Consider the following 17,457-nt stretch of genomic DNA (forward strand, 5'->3'; position numbering starts at 1 on the left):
CCGCCTGCGCCGGAGCTGGGGGGGGGGGATCCCAATGTCCCCAGGGTCCCCCCCCCTCAACCCCAAAAGCAGGTGGTGGGGGGTGGGGGGGGAGAAGAGCCATTTCCCCCCCCCCCCCCCCCCCCCCCGGGAAGGGCACTGGGCGCTCGGTACGAGGACACAGGTTTATTTATTTCCAGTGGCCACGGGCTCGGTCTGCCCCCCCCCCACCCCGCTGCCCAGGACAGGGGGGCAACTGGGACCAGTGGGAGGCTGGGACTGGTTCACTCCCACCCCCCCAGGAGAGCTGGGGGCAGGGGGGGGGGACGGGGACGTGGGGTTACACCAGCCCCCACTGCAGCCCTGTCCCCTCCGTGGCCGAGAAACCCCCCCCCCGGGGACACAGGGACGTCCCCAAAGGGCAGCAGTCCCTGCGCGGGGACACGGGTCCTGCTGGGTGGGTGGGGGGGACGGGACAGGAGACCTAACAACCCCCCCCCCCCAAAAAAAAACCAAAAAAACCCACCATCTGAGGTGACTGCAAAGGCACCGGGTAATACTTAAAAAAACCCCAAAAAACCAAAAAAATAACAATTAAAAATCACGGCGTAGCTACAGTAATTGGGGAACATTTACAGGAGCCGGTGGCACGGCCGGAGCTTCACACCAAGAAGGAGGACGTCTGCTTGAACTCTCCCTGCGGGGACAAAGGGGACGTTAAGGGTGACGGGGGAGCCGGGGGGGTGGGACGCCGCCGCCACACACGAGGGGTGCCGTGGGTGGGGACAGCCCGGGTGGCTCTGCCACCGTCCCCCGGGAGAGCGGGACACGGTGCCCAGCGGCCCGTCTCGCCCCGAGAAGGACAAAGAGAAGGGAGGCTGGGGACAGGGGTGGCACCCGCGAGCCCCAGGGGACCCCTTAGGGCACCCCCGGGGGGAGGTGACGGTGCCACCCGCAGCCGGGTTGGCACCGTCACGTCACCGCCCCGCTCCCGGCCGTACTCACTTCGCTGCGGTGCGAGGGCTGGCTGTAAATCACCTTCTTGCCGGCGGCGCTGCGGAAAGCGGGAACATCGGGAGAGACGTCACGTTGCCCGGAGTTCTCCCCCCCGCCCCCCCCAACCACCACCACCATCACCCCCAGCCCCGTCAACCTTGTCCCCCACCCTGAGCGCCCGGTGACACTCCAGGCACCTTCCCAGCCCGTTGTTGGCGGTGGCGGGGGAAGAGACCACCCGTCCCCACCGGAGGAGGAAGAGGAGGCCGCCGGGAGGGAGGCAGCAGCGTCACGGCTTCACTTACTCTTTTCTCTCTGAAATAAAAGCAGCAGAAGGGGGGTTTTAGGGGGGGACATCGGGGAGGGGGGGGGTGACAGCTGAGGGGAGGGGGGGGGGACATCACTCACTGCTGAAGAATCCCCGGCTGTAGGCAAACCAGACGCCGAAGGCCGCGAGCCCCAGCACCATCAGCAGCACCACGACGGCGGCCACGATGCCGCCGACGTTGACTTCGCCTGGAAAAAAGGGGATGTGGGAGAAGGGGGGGCCGGGGAGAACACACACACACACAAACACACAAGGGGATCCCAGCGCGGACACCCACCGAAATCCCGGTGTGAGGGGTCCCTGCTCCGGGGTGGGGGAAGGGGTGGGGGGCAGCATCAAAGCCAGACGCCGTTTGGGGGTGAATCGGGCCACCCAGTTGAGTTTTACCCGTCCCCGGGGGCAACTTCCCCCCCCACCACCCCCCCGGCCCCCAGCACCGCGCCGAGGGCTTATTTCAGCCCGGGGCTGTGCGGCGGGGTCATTAATACCCCCGTTAATTAACGTCATTAAACCCAGAAGGGTGAAGGGGTGATGGCGTGTGTGTCCCCCCCCCACCCCTCTCCAAAACACGACCTGTGCCGGACGCAGCGCGGGCAGAGCTTGGAAAAGCCCCACGGTGTTGGGGGCGGGGGGGGGGCGGGGGGGGGTAAAGGAAAGGGGGGGACAACACCGGCCTCCGCTGCCGTTCCTTACTGGCTTCCATGCGGAAAACGTCCGATTTCTGGGGGGCGCCCACGTTGTTGGTGGCCTCGCAGTAGTAGTCGCCGGTGTCGAAGCTGCTGAGGGGCTCGAAGATCTAAGAGGGGAGCGGGGAGATGAGCCGGGGTGGGGGGGAAGGAAGGCGGCGGCGGCTGCAGGGGTGTGTGGGGGGGGTTCCCCAGCGCTCACCAGTTCCCCCGTGGCGGAGTCCAGGGTGTAGGAGGAATTTCGGAAGGTGGGGCTGGTTTTGGGGTCGGCGGGCATCAACATGCTGTCGCGGTACCAGAGGAAGGTGGGGGGCGGCGAGCCGTCCGTCTCGGTGCAGCGCAGCACGGTCTTGCTGCCGATGGTGGCCGAGGTGGGGACGTGGGCCACCGGCTTCGAGGGGGGGACTACCAGAATATGGCGTCAGGGGGTGTTTGCAGGGCACGGGATGGCGGTGCCAGCATCATCCCAGCAGTGGGGACAAGGCTGAGCTCATGGTGGCCAAAGTGGGGACATGGGCCACCGGTTTGGAGGGGGGGACTACCAGAATATGGCGTCAGGGAAGCGCTCGCAGGGCACGGGGCAGCGGTGCCAGCGTCCTCCCCCCTGGCTATGTCCACCTGGCAGCGGGGACAAGGCCAAGGTGGGGATGTGGGCCACCAATTTCAAGGGGAGGACTACCAGACTATGGTGTCGGGGAGGCGTTTGCAGGGCACGGAACGGCAGTGCCAGCGTCCTCCCGGTGGCAGGGACAAGGCTGAGCTTGTGATGGCCAAGGTGGGGACATGGGCCACCAGTTTGGAGGGGGGGACTACCAGAATATGGCGTCAGGGAGGTGCTTGCAGGGCACGGGACGGCGGTGCCAGCGTCCTCCCGGTGGCAGGGACAAGGCTGAGCTTGTGATGGCCAAGGTGGGGACATGGGCCACCAGTTTGGAGGGGGGGACTACCAGAATATGGCGTCAGGGAGGTGCTTGCAGGGCACGGGACGGCGGTGCCAGCGTCCTCCCGGTGGCAGGGACAAGGCTGAGCTTGTGATGGCCAAGGTGGGGACATGGGCCACCGGTTTGGAGAGGGGGACTACCAGAATATGGCGTCAGGGAGGTGCTCGCAGGGCACGGGACGGCAGTGCCAGCGTCCTCCCCCCTGGCTGTCCCCACCTGGCAGCGGGGACAAGGCCAAGGTGGGGATGTGGGCCACCAATTTCAAGGGGCGGACTACCAGAATATGGTGTCGGGGAGGTGTTTGCAGGGCACGGGACGGCGGTGCCAGCGTCCTCCCGGTGGCAGGGACAAGGCTGAGCTTGTGGTGGCCAAGGCGGGGACATGGGCCACCACTTTGGAGGGGGGGGACTACCAGAATATGGCGTCAGGGGGTGTTTGCAGGGCACGGGACGGCGGTGCCAGCGTCCTCCCGGTGGCAGGGACAAGGCTGAGCTTGTGATGGCCAAGGTGGGGACATGGGCCACCGGTTTGGAGGGGGGACTACCAGAATATGGCGTCAGGGAAGCGCTCGCAGGGCACGGGGCAGCGGTGCCAGCGTCCTCCCACATGGCTATGTCCACCTGGCATCGGGGACAAGGCCAAGGTGGGGATGTGGGCCACCAATTTCAAGGGGAGGACTACCAGAATATGGTGTCGGGGAGGTGTTTGCAGGGCACGGGACAGCAGTGCCAGCGTCCTCCCGGTGGCAGGGACAAGGCTGAGCTTGTGGAGGCCAAGGTGGGGACATGGACCACCACTTTGGATGGGGGGGGACTACCAGAATATGGCGTCAGGGGGTGTTTGCAGGGCACGGGATGGTGGTGCCAGCGTCATCCCAGCAGTGGGGACAAGGCTGAGCTCATGGTGGCCAAAGTGGGGACATGGGCCACCAGTTTGGAGAGGGGGACTACCAGAATATGGCGTCAGGGAGGTGCTCGCAGGGCACGGGACGGCAGTGCCAGCGTCCTCCCTCCTGGCTGTCCCCACCTGGCAGCGGGGACAAGGCCAAGGTGGGGATGTGGGCCACCAATTTCAAGGGGCGGACTACCAGAATATGGTGTCGGGGAGGTGTTTGCAGGGCACGGGATGGCGGTGCCAGCGTCCTCCCGGTGGCAGGGACAAGGCTGAGCTTGTGATGGCCAAGGTGGGGACATGGGCCACCAGTTTGGAGGGGGGGACTACCAGAATATGGCGTCAGGGAGGTGCTCGCAGGGCACGGGACGGCAGTGCCAGCGTCCTCCCCCCTGGCTGTCCCCACCTGGCAGCGGGGACAAGGCCAAGGTGGGGATGTGGGCCACCAATTTCAAGGGGAGGACTACCAGAATATGGTGTCGGGGAGGTGTTTGCAGGGCACGGGACGGCGGTGCCAGCGTCATCCCAGCAGTGGGGACAAGGCTGAGCTCATGGTGGCCAAAGTGGGGACATGGGCCACCGGTTTGGAGGGGGGGGACACACACACACGGGACCAGCAAAGCCAGGCAAAGGGACAATGGAGGAGGAGGGTGTTTGGGGGGCGGGGGGGCGGGGGGGGGGCGCACCTTGGACGATGAGGTTGACCTCGGACTTGGCGATCTGGCTGCCGTCCCCCACCACCTCGCAGATGTACTTCCCCGTGTCCTCCCGCGTCACCGTGCCGAAGTGGATGCTGGTGGGGGAAAACCGGACCCGGTCCTTGTAGGGATCTGCCGGGAGAGAGAGAGGAGACGGGGCTGGGAACCGGAGGGAGGGAGGGAGGGAGACAGATGGGGGGGGGGCAGGAGGGGGGGGACACACACGTACCTGTCAGCTGTCCCCCGTAGTAGAAGAGGACGAGCGAGGAGCCCTTCTGGAATTTCCACTCGATGCGGGGGTTGTTCCAGCCGGAGCGATACGCCAAGCAGGGGATGTCGGTGGCTGCCGGGGGAGAGCGACGCTGGGGGGGGGTGGGGGGGGCCATGCCACCATCCCACGGAGGGTGACAATCCAAACCGGGGACCCCCAAACCCCTTCCCCCCCCTTCCCACATGGCAAACCCCCCCCCCCCCCCCTCGGCCTCTGGGGACCTCGGGGCGAAGCCCGTTTGCAGCACCGGAGGTGGCAGGGGGACGCGTCCGGGCTGTGTGTGGTGTCCCCCCCCCCCCAGGGTGACACGTCTGGGTTGTGTCGTCCGTCCGTCCGTCCGTCCCCCCCCCAGGGTGACAGGGTGGGGGACAGCGGGGCACTCACGGGTGTTTTCAGGCACTTGTTTGTCCTCGGAGGTGACCTGGGCTCCCATCGCGGAGGCTGCGGGGGTGTGTGTGTGGGGGGGGAAAAGGACACGGATGAGAAATCTGGGGACACGGGGAGGCTGCGGCCGGGGCAAGGAGGTCACCGGGAGCCCCGGGGCAGCGGTGACGGTCCCCAGGGCAGGGGTGACGGGTGCCCGGCGTGTCACAAGTCTGGGGAGCCGGAAAATCCCGTCCTGCCTGCTCCGGGCGCTATCCTGTCACGTCACCCCCCCCGCCCCCCCAGCTCCCCGCCCCGGCCCTGCCCGGTTTCTGCCTGGTTTCGCAGGAAATGGGCCAGGGCGTTTCGCAACCCCTCTGCCCTCCGCGTCCCCCCCCCCCCCCTCCCGGGGACACGCGTGTCCCCTGCCCGTCCCCGTGGCGGTGGCACCGCCGACTGCCGCTCCTCTTGCCGTGTCCTTCGTCCTCGACGCCGGCGTTTCCCGGCACGGCTCCCGGTTTCGGGCCCGGGGAAGGCGGCGGCGGCGGCGGCAGCAGCGGCGGCGACGCCGGGCGTGAGTCACGCCTTGGGGGAAGGTGACCAGGAACGGCCATGACCTCGTCCCCAACCCACCTTTGCACCCCGAATCGCTGCCAAGCGAAACCCGGGCGGGTGGCGGCAGAAAGAGCGGTTTTGGGGTGAAATAAGGGAGAAACGGGGAGGTTGATGTCCCCAGAGGGCTTCCTGGGCACCGCTCCCCGGAACCGGCGCGGTGGCACGGTGCTGGCCGCTAACGCCATCGGATCCCCCCCAGCGTGGCCGAGTCCGGAACCGCGTCCCAGGGAGGTTGGGGGGAAAGGATTTGGGGGTGATTTGGGTGGGATTTGGGGCAGAAGTGGCACAAAGGTGACATCCCGAGGGACCAACCGCAGCAAGACGGGGTCCCCAGGGTGGGTGTCCCAGCCAGGATGCGGGCGCTGCCGGCTCCGGGTACAAATCAGCCGGGATCGGGTTAATCCCGACCGGCTCCAGGATTGCTCCAGCACAATAGCGGGGACGGGAAGGCCACCACAGGAAGGCCACAACAGGAAGGCCACCGCAGGAAGGCCACCGCAGGCCCGCTTGCCGGTGACAAACCTTGTAACTTTGGCCTTTGGGAGTGTCGGTGGCGCGGCATCGGCTACTCATTAACCGGGGCAGGCGGGGGCACATGTCACCCACCCACGGCACCCCCGTGGGGGGCACGGGACAAGGACGCCCCCGCCACCGGGCGACTCCGCCATCCGCCGGGACGGGATGTTTGGCCATGGCGGTTTTCCGGCCCCGGGAAGCGCGGCCGGATCCGTACCCCTCCGCCACCCCGAGCCCCCCGTTACCGATTGTGGGCGATGCCGGGCTCGGCGGGGGGTGCCGGGATGGGGCCAGCAGCACCGGCACAGCCCCATCCCGGTATCCGGGTGAGGGGGGGGGGGAGGGGTGTCCCGGGGCTGTTGTGTCTCCCCCCGCGGTGGGGTGACCCCACAAAACCGGCCATAAACCGTAAATAACGGGGTGGCGGCGGCCCCGGGAGCGGTGCGTCCCCGGGGTTTCAGCGCTAACGGGGCTCCCCCGGGGCCGCGGGTTGGGGGGCGGGCGGGAGGGAGCTGTCGGGATATTAATAGCCCGTTATCGCCGGGTGTGGCGGCACCGGGTCCCCCCGCCCCGCGGTACACACCGGGCTGCCGTGAACGGGGACGCTGGATGGCACCGGGGAAGCCGCCGCCCGGTAGCAGGACCCCTCCCGGGCAACCCACCGCCGCCCCCCCCTCCCCAACCCCGGTATCGCGACGGCCCCGGGGGGACCCCGCCAACCCCCCCGGTACCGCTACCGCCCCAGGGGGCCTCGACCGACCGACCCGCAGCCACCCGGAACCAGCCCCCTCCGGTCGATCCGCCCCCCCGGGACCTACCGCGCCTCCCGGTACCGGCACCGCCCCAGAGGACCCCCATCCACCCCTCTAGTACCGGCACCGCCCCACCGGACCCCCCACCACCCTCCCGGTACCGGCACCGCCTCGAGTGACCCCCACCCACCCCTCCGGTACCACCACCGCCCCGGGGGGCCTCGACTGACCCTCAGCCACCCGGAACCAACCCCCTCCGGGAACCCACCGCCCCTACCGGTACCGGCCGCCCCGTTGTTGGGGCACCTCGCGGCCGCCCGCTCCCCCTCCCGGACCCCGCGCCCTCTCCGGGCACTCACCGGCCGCCACCCCGAGCAGCAACAGCAGCAGCAGGACCCGGGGCCGGGGCCCGGGGCCGCCCCGCCGCGCCGCTCCCGCCATGGCCGCCGCCGCACTGCGCGCCCCCGCCCGCCCCAGGTGCGGCCCCGCCCCGCCAGGCCCCGCCCTCCCCCGGGCTGGGCCAACCCGGCTACGCCCCTCCGCCAGGTGCTGGGGAGCCCCGCCCATCGCCCGGTTCCATTGGCTGCGCCGCCTGTCTCGTCAAGGGGAGGGACCGCCCCCCTCGCTCTGACTGGCTGGCTCGGCCCCGCAGCTCCGGCGTGATTGGCTGAGGCGAAGGGGCCGCGCGAGCGACAGGTGTGGAGAGGGCGAGGCCTGCCGGCCAATGGGAGAGAGCGCTTGAACTTCTGGCCAATGGGCGCGCTCTGCGTCCCTCGTGGCGGCCCCCAGGCGGGGACCCGGCCGTTGCCATAGCGACGGGGCCTGCGGGGCCCGAGGAGGCTGCGGCACCCATAGGGCTCCCAGTGCCCCCCCCCCAGGGGTCCCAGTGCCCTCCCAGTACCCCCCAGTACCTGCCAGTGCCCTCCCACTACCCCTCACCCACCTTCTGGTACCTGCTAGTGCCCTCCCAGAGCTCCCAGCACCCCCTCCCAGGGCTCCCAGTGCCCTCCCAGTACCCTCCAGTACCTTCTGGTACCTCCCACCACCCTCCAGCACTCACCCTGCCTTCCCAGTACCCACCAGTGCCCCCCCCCAGTGCTCCCAGTTGCCCTTACAGTACCCCCCAGTGCCTTCTGGTACCCGCCCATGCCCTCCCAGTATGGACCAGTGCCCTCCCAGTGCTCCCAGTACCCCCCAGTACCTGCCACTGCTCTCCCAGTACCCCCCCTTGGTGCTCACCATGCCTTCCCCCTACCCACCAGTGCTCCCAGTAACCCCCAGTGCCTTTCAGCACCCCCCCAGTACGTTCTGGTACCTGCCACTTGCCCTCCCAGTACCCACCAGTGCCCCCCAGTACCTTCTGGTACCTGTCACTGCCCTCCCACTCCCGGTACCGCCCCCCCCCCCAACCCCAGTATGTCCCAGTACCTCCCAGTACCCGCCCTGCTCCCAGCCCTCTCCTCTGCTCCCGCTATTCCCAGTGCTCCCACGCACCCATCGTGGCGCAGCGATGTCACACCGTGACGTCACAGCGGTGACATCGCAAGGACGCTGCCGCCCATCACGGGGGGACACTGGGGGGGGGGTCCCCTGGGGTGGGGGCTCAGGAGGGTCCCTGGGGACCCCCACCCCCGAGGGGGGTGCTGGAAGGTGGGGAATAAACTGTAGGACCTGGAAAAACAAATCACTATTTTTATTTATTTTCGCTTTTTTTAAATTCAGAGAGTTTTAAAAAAAAGTCTGGCCGGGCCGGGCCAGCCGCAGCGGGCGGGGGGAGGGGGGGGGGGGTGGGGGGGGATCTGCGGCCCCCACCCCCACCCCAGGACCCCCCGCGGCCAGCAGGGACGGGGTGGGGGGACACACCGCAACCCCCCGGAAGGGGATGGTCCCCCGGGGTGGAGGGGAGTCCCGGGGGTGGTGGGGGCAGGGAGGGGGGGGTGGCCCGAGGCAGTGCTGGGGGGGCAGCGGGGCCCGCCAGGCCGAGAGCGAGTGCACGAAGCGCAGGGAGGGGGGGGGGGAGGTGAGAGAGGAGGGTTGGGGTGGGGGGGGTGGGGGAAAAACACGGTGACACCGGGGGGGGGAGACGACACAGGGTGACGGCGGGAGGGAAAAAGGGGGGGGGGTTGGATATGGTGGGGGGGGGGGGGGCCACAAACCAAACGGGGCTCCTCATGTCACGCCGGGGAGGTGCTCGCTGCCGAGGGGGGGGGGTGGGTGGTGGGGGTCAGGCTGCAGGGAGGGAGGGAGGGAGGGAGGGAGGGAGGAGGAGGAAGGGGGTGGGGGTGTGAGACCCCCGTCCCCCTACCCCCGTCCCCTCGTGTCCGTCCTGTCGTTCCCCCACCCCCCCCCCCAAACACCCACCCCCCCCACCCCCCCCCCCCCGAATCCCACCGCGGGGTCCCCGTCCCCGCCGTCCCCGTCAGTGGCTGTCGTTCTTGATGACGATCTCCACGCCGTGCTGGCGGAGCTGCGCCCGCAGGATCAGGTTCTTGTTCTTCAGATCCTCCACCTTGAGGAATTAAAAAACCAAAAAAAAAAAAACACAAAAAAACCAGGGGGTGAGGGCCAGCATGGACGCACACCCCCCCCACCCCCCCCCAAAATAAAAACTCCCCCCCCCGCCCCCTCCCCAGCCACGTCACCTGCTGCCGCAAGACCTCGTTGTCCATCTGGAGCTGGTCGAGGCCCTGCAGCTCCTCGGAGAGGCGGTGGTTGCTCTGCCGCAGCTCCTGGATGTAGTCGCAGGCTTTGGAGAGGATCCCGCCTTTGCTCTGGGGGGGGCAGACAGGTAGGGGTGAGTGTTGGGGGTGGGGGGGGGGGGGGGGGGGGTGTCCATCCCCCCCCGCCCAAGCCTTCCCCTCGCCCCCCAAGGGGGGTCTTTACCTGCCCCGACTTGGTGTTCTCCATGGAGCAGTCGGGGATGATCTTGGAGAGCTGCACGATCCAGTTGTTGATCTTGTCCCTGCGCCGGCGCTCCACTGCGACGTGGGGGGGGGGGAAAGGGGAAGGGGAAGGGGGGGGGTCAGCAGCATCCCCCGACACCCCCTTGGCAGGCGCCGAGTCTCCACATCCCCGGCGGGGTGTCATCCCCCCACCTCCCCGGCCAAACCGGCACCCTCCTGGCCGGGTTGGGTGGCACCGAGCCCAGCACCCCCAAAGAGGGGCGGGGGGGGGGCGGATCTGCCTGTTGTCGTCCCCCCCCGGCCCCGGCACCCAGCTCTGCCCGCTCCAGGGCGGGGGCGATGAGGACAGGCGAGGTGATTTTTGAGTCAAACCAGCCGCTTTTTGGCCTCTTTGAGAGGTTGGTTTTGAAGCCAAAGGAAGGAGGATCCCGGCTGGTGCTTGCACCCACGCTGGTGGCTTGTCGTCCCCCCCCCCCGCCGTCCCCTCTGGGCCAGGGGCCACCTGGGTGTCCCCCACCTTCCCCAAGGTTTGAGCTCACCCTTCCCAGCTGCTGCTAATTACGGCTAATTACAGCCCTCCCAAACGAGGTTCTACCCTTCAAATGAGCCTTGTGGCGCGTCCTTAGAGCTTTTCCATCGAGGAGCTGGGGACCGACAGCGTCAAGGTCCCCACTGTCCCCCACCGAGCATGGGATGTCCCCCCGTCCCCCCCCCCAGCCCCTGCCCCGCCATCAGTACCTTCGTTGTGCTGCGCCCGGCGCTTCTCGTCCCGGGTGGCCCTCGGCGCCTCCGACTTCCTGGGGGGAGAGCGGTGACATCGGTGCCGGTGACACCGGTGGGGACCCGGATGGGTCCCAGTCTCCCCCGCGCCCGGGGGGTGACGCACCCCCCACTTCGTTTGTGGGGGTGTCGGTATGGTTCGAGGGGGGGGGGGGGGCGCGGTACTCACGGGGAGTAGGGGTGGGCGCGGGGGACGATGGACCTCTGCGTTCCGCCCTGCAGCACCTCCTGGGGCGACATCATCACGAAGAACTGCCCTGAACGGCCCCAAAAAAAAAGGAGAGCGAGGAGGGGGTCAGAGGGGGGAGCGCCCCCGAAAGGGACGGAGGGATGGGGACGGTGACGCACGCGCACACACACACGCACACCCCCCCGCCACCCTCCACCGCCGCGAGGGCCGTTACCCGTGGGGGTGGGCTGCCCCAGCAAGGCCTCCGAGTTCTGCGTGGTGACGACGGCGGTGGCGGTGGTCCCCGCGCCGGCGGAGGTGCTGGTGTCGGCCACGGCCGTGGTGGGGAAATAGGTGTAGTGAGTCTCGGTGGCCGTGGCCTCCGTCTCCACCGCATCCTCGCTGGTGAAGGCGCCCTGGATGACGGCCTGGAGGAGAGGGACGAAAGCCAGGGTGGGGAGGGGGACGCCGAGGACGGACAGCCCCCCCCACCCCCCCCCCCCCCCCCACCACCACCTCCCCGGCGCCGGCACCCACCTGTGTCATGGACTGGGCGGCGGGGTAGCCGCTGATGGCGCTGGTGCCCTCCGTCTGTCCGTCCAGCTGCCCGTCCGCCACTTGGATCACCCTGTACATCACCTGCCCGCAGAGCCCCGGCTGCCACCCGGCCATCGGACCCCGAGGCGGGGGCAAAAAAAAAAAAAAAACCCCCTTCTGACCCCTAAAACCGCCCTTCTGGCCCGCCCCCCCCCCCCCCCAAAAAACCCCTTCGGACCCCCCCAAACCTCCATTCTGACCCCCCAAACCCCACCCTCCTGACCCCCCCAAAAAAACCCTTCTAGCCCCAAACCCCCCTTCTGACCCCCTCAAAAAACCCCCCTCCTGACACCCAAACCGCACCTTCCTGACCCCCCAAAAAACCCTTCTGACCCCCAAACCCCCCTTCCGACCCCCCCAAAAAACCCTTTGACCCCCCAAAAAACCCCTTCTGACCCCCAAACCCCTCTTCCGACCCCCCCAAAAAACCGTTCTGACCCCCCAAACCCCCCTTCTGACCCCCCCAAAAAACCCTTTGACCCCCCCAAAAAACCCCTTCTGACCCCCGCAAAAAACCCCTTCTGACTCCCCCCCAAAAAACCCTTCTGACCCCCCCAAAAAACCCCCCTCCTGACACCCAAACCCCACCCTCCTGACACCCAAAAACCCTTCTGACCCCAAACCCCACCCTTCTGACCCCCCAAAAAACCCTTCTGACCCCCAAAACCCCCTTCTGACCCCTAAAACCGCCCTTCTGGCCCGCCCCCCCCACCCCCACCCCCGCAAACCCCTTCTGACCCCCAAAAAAAAAACCACCCTTCTGACCCCAAATAACCCCCCTCCTGACCCCATATAACCTCCCTCCTGACCCCTCCCTAAACACCCTCCTTCTGCCCTCCAAAATCACCCTTCTGACCCCAAAACCCCCCCTTCTGACCCCCCCCACAAAAAACCCTTCTGACCCCCAAACCACCCTTCCGACCCCAAATAACCTCCCTTCTGACCCCCCAAAACACCCCCCCTCTGACCCCCCCAAAACATCCCCCTCTGACCCCCCCAAAAAAACCCTTCTGACCACAAATAACCTCCCTTCTGACCCCCCAAAATCGCCCTTCTTACCCCCAAACCCCCTCCTGACCCCCCAAAAAACCCCTTCTGACCCCCCAAACCCTCCTTCTGACCCCCAAACCCCACCCTCCTGACCCCCCCAAAAAAACCCTTCTAGCCCCAAACCCCCCTTCTGACCCCCCCCAAAAAACCCTTCTGACCCCCGCAAAAAACCCCCTCCTGACACCCAAACCCCACCCTCCTGACCCCCCAAAAAACCCTTCTGACCCCCAAACCCCTCTTCCGACCCCCCAAAAAAAGACTTTGACCCCCCCAAAAAACCCCTTCTGACTCCCCGCAAAAAAACCCTTCTGACCCCCAAACCCCTCTTCCGACCCCCCCAAAAAACCCTTCTGACCCCCCCCAAAAAATCCCCTCCTGACACCCAAACCCCACCCTCCTGACCCCCCAAAAACCCTTCTGACCCCAAACCCCGCCCTTCTGATCCCCCAAAAAACCCTTCTGACCCCCAAAGCCCCCTTCCGACCCCCCCAAAAAACCCCTTCCGACCCCCCCAAAAAAACCCTTCTGACCCCCCCAAAAAAACCCTTCTGACCCCCAAACCCCTCTTCCGACCCCCCAAAAAACCCTTCTGACCCCCCAAACCCCACCCTCCTGACCCCCCAAAAAAAACCCTTCTGACCCCCCAAAAAAAACCCTTCTAGCCCCAAACCCCCCTTCTGACCCCCCCAAAAAACCCTTCTGACACCCACAAAAAACCCCCCTCCTGACACCCAACCCCCACCTTCCTGACCCCCCAAAAAACCCTTCTGACCCCTAAACCCCCCTTCCGACCCCCCCAAAAAACCCTTTGACCCCCCAAAAAACCCCTTCTGACTCCCCGCAAAAAAACCCTTCTGACCCCCAAACCCCTCTTCCGACCCCCCCAAAAAACCCTTCTGACCCCCAAACCCCCCTTCCAACCCCCCCAAAAAAGACTTTGACCCCCCCAAAAAACCCCTTCTGACTCCCCGCAAAAAAACCCTTCTGACCCCCAAACCCCTCTTCTGACCCCCCAAACCCCACCCTCCTGACCCCCCCAAAAAACCCCTCCTGACCCCCCCAAAAAAACCCTTCTGACCCCCCCAAAAAAACCCTTCTAGCCCCAAACCCCCCTTCTGACCCCCGCAAAAAACCCCTTCTGACTCCCCCCCAAAAAACCCTTCTGACCCCCCCCCAAAAAACCCCCCTCCTGACACCCAAACCCCACCCTCCTGACCCCCCAAAATCCCTTCTGACCCCAAACCCCCCTTCCGACCCCCCCAAAAAACCCTTTGACCCCCCCAAAAAACCCCTTCTGACTCCCCGCAAAAAAACCCTTCTGACCCCCAAACCCCCATTCTGACCCCCCCAAAAAAACCCATTCTGACCCCCCCAAAAAAACCCATTCTGACCCCCCCAAAAAAACCCTTCTAGCCCCAAACCCCCCTTCTGACCCCCCCAAAAAACCCTTCTGACCCCCCCAAAAAACCCCCCTCCTGACACCCAAACCCCACCTTCCTGACCCCCCAAAAAACCCTTCTGACCCCCAAACCCCTCTTCCGACCCCCCCAAAAAACCTTTCTGACCCCCCAAACCCCCCTCCTGACCCCCAAAAACCCTTCTGACCCCAAACCCCACCCTTCTGACCCCCCAAAAAACCCTTCTGACCCCCAAAGCCCCCTTCCGACCCCCCCAAAAACCCTTCTGACCTCCAAACCCCTCTTCCGTCCCCCCCAAAAAACCCTTCTGACCCCCCCAAAAAACCCCCCTCCTGACCCCAAACCCCACCCTCCTGACCCCCCAAAAAACCCCTTCTGACCCCCCCAAAAAACACACACCCCCCCCCGACACGCCCCCCCCGGGCGCGGGGGCTGCCCACCTGCGTCCCGCCGTTCTCTGTGCGGAAGACATACTTGATGTTGGGGTCGGGGAAGGTGGCCGCCGACTGGATGCTGGCAATAGCCACGCTGGTGGGATCCTCACCTGTGGCCACTGCACCTTAAGGCAGAAAGGGGGGGCGGGGGGGGGTGGGGAGGGGGGGGGAAAGGCCATGACGGGGGACGGGGACGCGGCCCGGGGGTCGGGAGGGGGTGGTGGTCCCCATGCCATGGAGGGGAGCTCGGAGCCGCGTCCCCTCTCCCAGGGGTGAGGACAGGGCTGGCATTAGCCCGCCACGTGCCACCGGCCACATTGTGCCCGGTGCCAAACTGGGCGCAGTGGGGGCTCGTGGCCTCCTCCCCTGGTAGCCCGAACCCACCCCCCCGCCGCGGCACAGATTCTACCACGTTGTGCCGGTGCCAGGGCTAAAACAGGGGCTAGTGGCCTCCTCCCGGGGTAGCCCAAGCCCCCCACAGTACAGGGGGGGGGGGTCCCTGTGCCACAGAGCGTAGCTCAGAGCCGCGTCCCCTCTCCCAGGGGCAAGGACAGGGGCTGGCATTAGCCCGGCATGTGCTACCAGCCACACTGTGCCCCGTGCCAGGGCTAAACCGGGGGCTAGTGACCTCCTCCCGGGGCAGTCCGAGCCCCCCACCGCACAGAGGGGGGGTCCCTGTGCCACAGGAGGGAGCTCGGAGCCGCGTCCCCTCTCCAGGGGCAAGGACGGGGGCTGGCATTAGCCCAGCATGTGCCACCAGCCACATTGTGCCCAGTGCCGGGTCTAAACCGGGCATGGCCAGGGCTAGTGGCCTTCCCCTGGGGTAGCCCGAACCCCCCCACGGCGCAAAGCCGGGCGCCCTTGCCACGGAGTGGAGCGTGGAGCTGTGTCACCTCTCCCAGGGCCAACGACGGGGGTTGGCATTAGCCCGGCGCATGCCACCAGCCACACTGTGCTCCATGCCGGGGCTACACCGGGGGCTAGTGGCCTCCTCCCGGGGCAGCCCCATCCCCACCACGGCGCAGAGGGGGGGTCCCCATGCCACAGAGGGGAGCTCGGAGCCACATCCCCTCTCCCAGGGGCAAGGACGGTGACTGGCATTAGCCTGGCACTTGCCACCAGCCACACTGTGCCCGGTGCCGGGTCTAAACCAGGCATGGCCAGGGCTAGTGGCCTTCTCCTGGGGTAGCCCGAACCCCCCCACGGCGCAAAGCGGGGCGCCCTTGCCACAGACTGGAGTGTGGAGCCGTGTCCCCTCTCCCAGGGGCAAGGACGGTGGCTGGCATTAGCCTGGCACATGCCACGAGCCACACTGTGCCCCGTGCCGGGGCTAAACCGGGGGCTAGTGGCTTCCTCCCGGGGCAGCCCGAGCCCCCCACCGCACAGAGGGGGGGTCCCTGTGCCACAGAGGGGAGCTCAGAGCCGCGTCCCCTCTCCCAGGGCCAACGACCAGGGTTGGCATTAGCCCGGCACATGCCACCAGCCACACTGTGCCCCGTGCCGGGGCTAAACCGGGGGCTAGTGGCTTCCTCCCGGGGCAGCCCGAGCCCCGCGCCCCCCACCAACGGCGCAGAGAGGATGGGGGAGTGTGTGTGTGTGTGTGGGGGGGGTGTCCCCGCTCACCTTCCTGGATTTGCACCGTTCCCTCTTCCGTCTCGGCTGCTTTCTGCTGCCTGCCGGGGTGAGGGGGGGGGTGAGGCACCGGGGACCCCCGTCACACCGGAGCCGGCACCCCCGCGACCCCGTTACCGGCGGAGAGCCGGGATGTTTGGGGGGGGGGGTGGGGGGTGGAATATAGGGAAAAGGGGGCGTCGGGACTCACCCCTTCATCGCTCCGCGCCCACGGGCATCAGTCGCAGAGGAGCCTCCGGCCTTCACAGCCCTGCGGGGAGCGGCGGCAGCTGAGGGACGGGCCCGGCCTTCCTCCTCCTCCTCCTCCTCCTCCTCCTCCTCCGGCCCGACGCCAGCCCCCCCCACCCCGGGGGGAGGGACACGTCCCCGGGGGTGGCAGGGGGACAGCGCGGGGACAAGCGGGACATGGCGGGGGGGGGGGGGGTGCGAAGGCACCGGGGGACGCGGCAACCGGGCCCCGCGTCGGCCACCACAGCCGGCCACAGGCCACCATGGCTGCCTCCGGTCACCACCGGCCACCGTGCCAGGACACCGGCCACCACCGGGCAGCAGGCGGGGCCTCCAGCACCATTTTGGCCCCCCCCCCCGTTTCGCTTTCGTATCCCGGGTGACACCGCTGTCCCCAAAGCCACCCACCCCACCCCCCCCCGGGTGACACTTTGGGGGCCGTGTCCCGTCACTCCCCCCCTCCCCCCCCCCCCCGACACCGCTGACCCCGGACTCGCCGCCGCCACCGCGCTCCGCCCCCCACCCCCGCCCCCCGTCTTTGTCACCGCTCAGGGGACCGGGAACGGGGAGGGGGGGGGGGGGGGGACACACACGGACGACACACACACGGCAGCACCGGGCCCGGCTCGGCGGCTCCCCCCCCCCGCCTTGCCCCAAAACCGGCCGCTCCCGGGAGGGGGATTGGCCCGATGTCACCCCCCCACCCCGGGCAGGGAAAGGGGGCGTCCGCGGGGGGTGACAGGCGCGGGGGGGGGGCGCCGCCGCGGCCGGGAGGGGGGTGACAGGCCCGGGGAAGGAGGGGGGGGGGGACCCGCACCCCGCCGGGGGAAGCGACGGCTGGGCCCGGGGGCCGCGGCCGGGCCCGCACCCACCGGGGGCGTCCCCGCGGGCCGGGAGAGGGGAGAGGGGGGGTCCCGTCGGATTCCGTCCGGTCCCGTCCCGCCCCCGCCGCGGCCCCGGCCCGGCCCCGCCGTTACCTCGCCGCGCCGGGCCGCCCTGCGCGCGCTCGGCCCCTTGTCTCGCCATGGAGCCCCGCACATGCGCAGGGCGCCGCCGCGCCGCCATGACGGGTGAGGGCGGAAGCCGGGCTCGCCGCCGCCGCCATCTTGGGCCGGGGCGCCGCGCACCCCCGCCGCAGCGCGCCGCCGCCGCCGCCATCTTGGCGCCGGGCACGGGGCCTCCCCTCGCTACTCTTCCCCTTCCCCTTCTT

At 68.0% G+C, this 17,457-nt stretch overlaps 2 protein-coding genes across 8 annotated transcripts; both read right to left on the reverse strand.

The window, feature by feature from the left end:
• Positions 1–509: 509 nt before the first annotated feature.
• Positions 510–7,618, reverse strand: F11R (F11 receptor). 2 transcript variants are annotated; one of them, XM_074566719.1, is made up of 9 exons: positions 7,396–7,618; positions 5,175–5,231; positions 4,749–4,862; positions 4,508–4,651; positions 2,192–2,394; positions 1,997–2,099; positions 1,380–1,491; positions 985–1,033; positions 510–676 (listed from the first exon to the last, which is right to left on the reverse strand). In XM_074566719.1, the coding sequence occupies exons 1-9, from the start codon at positions 7,601–7,603 to the stop codon at positions 641–643; spliced, it is 1,026 nt and encodes a 341-aa protein (XP_074422820.1). In that variant the 5' UTR covers positions 7,604–7,618; the 3' UTR covers positions 510–640. The 2 variants fall into 2 exon arrangements, with proteins under 2 accessions (XP_074422820.1, XP_074422822.1); XM_074566721.1 differs by lacking the exons at positions 510–676; positions 985–1,033 and adding an exon at positions 1,152–1,290 and having other exon boundaries at positions 1,384–1,491.
• A 1,094-nt stretch (positions 7,619–8,712) lies between these two features.
• On the reverse strand, positions 8,713–17,355 carry USF1 (upstream transcription factor 1). 6 transcript variants are annotated; one of them, XM_074566710.1, is made up of 11 exons: positions 17,225–17,355; positions 16,210–16,269; positions 16,011–16,060; positions 14,394–14,497; positions 11,426–11,545; positions 11,124–11,316; positions 10,889–10,976; positions 10,678–10,736; positions 9,920–10,014; positions 9,679–9,807; positions 8,713–9,545 (listed from the first exon to the last, which is right to left on the reverse strand). In XM_074566710.1, exons 1-11 carry the CDS (start codon positions 17,350–17,352, stop codon positions 9,456–9,458), a joined length of 1,116 nt encoding a protein of 371 aa, XP_074422811.1. In that variant the 5' UTR covers positions 17,353–17,355; the 3' UTR covers positions 8,713–9,455. The 6 variants fall into 6 exon arrangements, with proteins under 6 accessions (XP_074422811.1, XP_074422810.1, XP_074422809.1 ...); XM_074566709.1 differs by having other exon boundaries at positions 14,394–14,506; positions 17,225–17,354; XM_074566708.1 differs by having other exon boundaries at positions 14,394–14,512; positions 17,225–17,353.
• Positions 17,356–17,457: the final 102 nt, after the last annotated feature.

Source organism: Larus michahellis, chromosome 24, assembly GCF_964199755.1.
Source record: "Larus michahellis chromosome 24, bLarMic1.1, whole genome shotgun sequence".
Taxonomy (NCBI): domain Eukaryota; kingdom Metazoa; phylum Chordata; class Aves; order Charadriiformes; family Laridae; genus Larus; species Larus michahellis.

Bases quoted from the DNA above. Each gene is read 5' to 3' on its own strand.
- F11R (XM_074566719.1), bottom strand. From the start codon at position 7,603: ATGGGCGGGGCTCCCCAGCACCTGGCGGAGGGGCGTAGCCGGGTTGGC. The intron at 4,863-5,174 runs GTGAGTGCCCCG...CTCCCCCGGCAG, and splicing joins ACAAGTGCCTGAAAACACCC to CCACCGACATCCCCTGCTTG. The intron at 4,652-4,748 runs GTACGTGTGTGT...CTCTCCCGGCAG, and splicing joins CTACGGGGGACAGCTGACAG to ATCCCTACAAGGACCGGGTC.
- USF1 (XM_074566708.1), bottom strand. From the start codon at position 17,352: ATGGCGGCGGCGGCGAGCCCGGCTTCCGCCCTCACCCGTCATGGCGGC. The intron at 10,015-10,677 runs GTACTGATGGCG...CCCACGTCGCAG, and splicing joins CCGGGCGCAGCACAACGAAG to TGGAGCGCCGGCGCAGGGAC. The intron at 9,808-9,919 runs GTAAAGACCCCC...TGCCCCCCCCAG, and splicing joins AGAACACCAAGTCGGGGCAG to AGCAAAGGCGGGATCCTCTC.